Here is a 5128-nt window from a genome sequence, read left to right on the forward strand (position 1 = left end):
GGGAGCAGAGCTATAGGCTAATTTACGCACAACACTCACAGATAGTTGAGGCCGGTCAGTCCCTGGAAGATCTCCCGGGGCAGCTCCTGCAGAGGATTCTGGGAAATGTCTCTGTGAAGAGCACGCAGTGTGAGTAGCGGTTCATGGCACCCCGCATTTAAACCCCGCCCACTGTTACTCACATGACAACAATGGCGGCAGTGAGGCGGAGCCCGGGGTCCAGGTGGGAGATGGAGCAGTTCCAGAGATCCAGCCTGCAGGAAGAACACAAGATGGCGGATTAGATGCTGAACCATTGTACTCGCTATAGGCCCCGCCCCCCCATGGGTGCGCACCCAATAATATCACCCCCGGGGGGCTTCACACAGCAGCGACCCACAAGCTCCGCCTCCGAGGTCTCTGAGCACAGATGGGAAACTTCTGAACTGTTCCGCAGAGTCCCCGGACACATCCGGCAGATCTGGAGAGAGAAGAGAGGTCAGAGGTCAGTGTATGAATCCTATACGTCCCCCCCCCCCCCCTCCCAGCCGGAATGGGGGGAGCCGAGCTACAAACACGTCATTCAGTGGCAGGACTGGAATGGAGAATCATGTGACCGGTGTGGAGGCGGGACCCCAGCTGAGCACCCTGACATTCGGGGGTGGAGTCTGGTGTAATGATAGTAAGCTCCTCCCCCTACTGTATTAGCTGTGCTGTCAGCAGATCCTCTAGAATTGATCCTTCAATGTCCAGACCTGTCCCCTCCCTTCCAGAACTGTCCCCTCCCTTCCCCCCGTCCACACCTAGAACTGTCCCCTCCCTTCAGAACTGTCCCCTCCCTTCAGAACTGTCCCCTCCCTTCCCCCCATCCACTCCCCTCCATCCAGAACTGTCCCCTCCCTTCAGAACTGTCCCCTCCCTTCAGAACTGTCCCTTCCCCCTGTCTCTTCCCTTCCCCCTGTCCTTCCCTCCTCCCTCTCCACTCGACATTCGTCATATAGTTTCCTCTGGCGTTCTGTTCGGTCGGTGATGAGATTTCCTGCACCCGTCTCCGGAGAAGTTTGGGAGGATTCGAGGATGATCGGGGGTGCCAGATCTCAATGTACAGATCACTCATGAGGAAATCAGAGAATGCCATGACCTCCTCCGCCATCCAGCTTGTTGTGCTGGGAGTAGAAGTTGATCTCCCCGGACCGGAAGTGAATGTCCCTGGAAATGGTTGTCATTTCCTTACTGGTCATGTATATAGAGGAAGTGAGATCTCAGAGGATTGTATGTGATCCCGGGGTGAAGCACCCCAATACACCCCCTTCTCCCCCCGAAGGTCCCTCCGTATAACACAGACTGACCTCCACCTCCTCCTGAGCCCGGAGCCCCAATGCAGCACTCAGAACTAACACAACACACAGCGCCGCCATCTTCCTCCTCCTCCGGTCATGTGACCATTGGCTGTCAGCTGACCGGAAGAAGAAACGTATTTACTACGTACCACCGCCATCTTCCCGGAGACCGCCCAAGAGACCACAACAAGATGGCGGCTCCTCGATTATAACCCCTCCCTCACCACGATGCTGAAGTTTGCTCCTTTTTCGGCCAGCTTGTTATTCACATTCAGAAGTTCGCTTCCTTGTCACCCGAATTCCTATTCATGAAAGTGATTATTTACTGAACATCCATCTGACACGTTATACGATATTCATTGTGACATTTGGTTCCTGACAGCAATGTATTTCAATGGGAGATTCTTACTAAGGAGCCAAACTCTTGCTCCATGAACGCCATTTTGGTTCACCCAGATTCGGCTTCTTCTGTACTGATTTATTGGTCATCTCTCTATATCACAAAGTTCAAAAGTTCAATTTGTCCCGAGCCAAGTGATATCACCCATACAATACGGCTCCATCTTGTCACCCCCGACAGCCGTACATATCAATGGGAGATTCTGAATACATAACCCGCCCTTGCTCTATGTGCGCCATCTTGGCTCACCCAGATTTGGTTTGTGTTCTAGTATTTGGCTCTCCCTGTATTAGAGAAAGAGGGATGGAAATGAGTCAACTGATATGGATCATAATAAGGCAACAGACCTGACCCCTGACCTCCATGTATGTGAAATGTGCAATAAGAACTCTGATCATGTATGTCTGCAGGGATCCCAACCTGAAAGAAGCCATTTCAGGGAGGTGTCCTTCTCATTTCAGGGAGGTGTCCTTCTCATTTCAGCGAGGTGCCCTCTACGCCCCCCCCATCCGCAGAGGGGGGTTAGGGGGGCTGGGAGAGAGCACCCCCCTGAAATGATGGCAGATAGCGCAGGAAGCAATAGCGGGAGCATCCGGGAGAGTTGGGATGTCTGTGTCTGTGAAGCTTCTCATTCATCCAGGTCACATGGTATATCTATAAAAAATAAGTCAAGGTAACTGGACCTGCTGTATTCTTCTTGAAGACGTTTCACTGGACATCCGACCAGCTTTCTCAATTCAGAATGACTTGACACATGGCAGGTGTAGAATGTGCTCTGATTTGGGGGCGCCTTAAATTACAGATGAACAACTGAATCTTTAATAAGTGTCGGGGGGTTTATTTACAAATAGGGATATATATATATACATTCTAATTACAATGAAGGGGATTGGAGTGGGTCGGGATCCTTGAGCTAGTCACCATTCTCTCCCTCGGTCACACATGCCGGGGGGCCTTTCCTCTGTGCTCAGAACTCGCCTCTCCAGCCGGTCTCAGCCAATCACATTCTTGATTGTCCAGAAAAACTTGTCTTGTCCCAGAGGTCACCAAGGTTACCATTGTTCCTGCTGGTGAGTTAGGTTAGTGCAGAGGATCACACAGGAAGAAGGTTCCGTCATATGCCCCTGCCCCCATCCCAGCATGTGTGCTGCATTGCTGACACAGGTGTGGGCAGTAAATACCAGCAGGGGGTCGGGCTTGCCCCAGGACATGACCGTCCTTCATTCCTCAGTGTCCAGCCCCAAGAACCGTCCTCATTTGCGTATCACAGCCACGTGCTGATTCAGTTCAGGATATCCAGGAGCATCTTTGCATCAAAGCTGTATCATAGATGTCAGTGTTATCGGTTCCAGCATTCCCGGGTCTTGCGCCTATATTGGCCCACACATAACAAGCCACAGAACATTGCTATCTGCGTTACTCCCGTCCTGCCAACATTCCTGCACAGCGGCCTTCCTGCGGAGAAAGTTTCTTCGCCAACATGGGCGGGCATGGACAGAGCCGGAACCCATTCATACAACCAGGGCTGCAGCTACCCTGGAGCGAGTGAGGCATTTGCCTCAGGCGCAGCTGAGAGGGGGCGCAGCCTGGCTATGCCCCCTCGCCCCTGTTGCCATGGCGAGCACAGGGCACCATTGGCAACAGGGGCGACAGACTGCCAACACAGCCGCGGCACGGCAGGGAGAAGAGGAACAGCACAGGCTCCAGCTTCTCCTCGGATCCCCGCTGCTCTCCCCTGCCTGCACCGGACGACGGCTCCGGTTGAGTACCGGAGCGGAGGAAGGCCGCTCCTGGCTGGAGAGGCCCCCGTGGGTGACAGGCTGGACATGCCGAGGTGAGAGGGGACAGAGGGATGGGAGGGGTTAATAATATCATTAAAAAGGAGGTTTAAATGTATTTTTATGTTATTAAAAAAAAAAGAGGCAGCTCTCTGATTTAACTGCGTAAACGTGGGGGTGGGGGAGTTAAACATTTTGGTTTTTTTTTACTTTTTTTATATCTGACTTTTATTTTTTTATTTTTATTTATATTTACTTTTTTGCACTTATTGTTATTGCTATTATATAGGAGGATAACAATCCCCCTATATAATAGCAAAGGCACACTGACAGGTCCTCTTTATGGAGACATTAGGGGTCTCTAGGACCCCTAATGTCACCTGTGGACCCCAAAAGAAGCTGATGAAGCCGAGATCTGCTCCCCCGGCTTCTCTCCGGCTATAGCAGCCGGATGACTGACAGGTGAATGCGGAAGTGATGTAACACACATTCACAGTACGGAGGGAGGTCAGCAAGGAGCTGATCTCTCTTCCTCCTGACGCCCTCCCGAGCCGATCCCGGGCCACAGATGGGGCAGCGGATCCCGGGATTGAAGGTGAAGGGTGCAGGAGGGGGGCGAAAAACCGAGCACATATAGACGATCGGCAGGCTTTAGAGCCGCCGATGTTCTATATGTGAAACACCCGGTAACGGGTGTGTGCAATGGTCGGGTCTTTTCTGTATATACTGTATATACTGAGTATATACTCATGAGTATATACAGCGGTATACTGAGACGCCGCAGCCGGGACAATTATGTCTGGATCCGCCCAGCTGTGTGACTGACAGCTGGCTCTGCCTATCTAGAGGCTGTACCCGCCCCCTCCGCCAGTCAGCGCTGGAGGATCGGAACGGGGAGGGGGGAGGCAGAGAGCCGTGACGGGATCGAGAGGCGAGCGAACGCCGGTATGTGTTCCCTCACCTCCCGATCTACTGAGCCGACCTGTGACAGTCTCATTGTCACACGTCGCCCCGAACTATGAGGTGAGTGAAAAGCCCCTCCCCCCCTCCCTCATACTTCTCCTTTAAGAGGTTCATCTGCACATGGATGATACTTGGCGGAGTCTTATTTCTTCACATCACTATAGTTCCATTTCACAAACGTACACCCAAACAAGATAGAACTATTAGTATAAAAGCTATTGTGCTGCCAATACACACTCCCCAAGGGTGACCAAGACAAAGAACCTAACCTCCCAGTGTCCCCACAATGTCTCCACACCTATGCACACTCAGAGTCCACGCTTTCCTCGGCTCTGACGCTCATTGACGTGCCGCATTCAATACTTTCTACAACATATTATTCGTCATATCATTTGACTCATTTGCATCCGTTTTCTTCCACTACAGGGAGAGCCAAATACTCCAAATCTGGGTGAGCCAAGATGGCGTCCGTAGAGGAATGGGCGGGGCTACTTATTCAGAATCTCCCATTGATACGCACGGCGGCCAGGAAACAGATTTCACAATGAATATGGTGGAACGTTTCCGATGGACGATCAGCCAATCATCACTTTCATGGATGAGGAGCAACCTCATCATCCTTCCCCCCCCCCCCCCCCCCCCCCCCCCCCTTTCCCAGGCCAATCCTC

The 5128-nt window shown here is 52.2% G+C and overlaps 1 protein-coding gene across 2 annotated transcripts in view; it reads right to left on the minus strand.

Annotated features, from left to right (window-relative positions):
- Positions 1 to 464, minus strand: part of ATRAID (all-trans retinoic acid induced differentiation factor) — a 2007-nt gene extending 1543 nt beyond the window's left edge. For both annotated transcript variants that reach the window (XM_018574972.1, XM_018574971.1), the window contains exons 1-3: positions 336 to 464; positions 183 to 254; positions 40 to 111 (exon numbers count right to left, since the gene is read on the minus strand). In XM_018574972.1, coding sequence (XP_018430474.1) covers positions 40 to 111; positions 183 to 254; positions 336 to 451 — 260 coding nt within the window. In that variant the 5' untranslated portion in view covers positions 452 to 464. The remainder of the gene's footprint in view (positions 1 to 39; positions 112 to 182; positions 255 to 335) is intronic.
- Positions 465 to 5128: the final 4664 nt, after the last annotated feature.

This window comes from Nanorana parkeri, unplaced genomic scaffold (genome assembly GCF_000935625.1).
Source record: "Nanorana parkeri isolate BGI_ZX_2015 unplaced genomic scaffold, ASM93562v1 scaffold3433, whole genome shotgun sequence".
Classification (NCBI taxonomy): Eukaryota; Metazoa; Chordata; class Amphibia; order Anura; family Dicroglossidae; genus Nanorana; species Nanorana parkeri.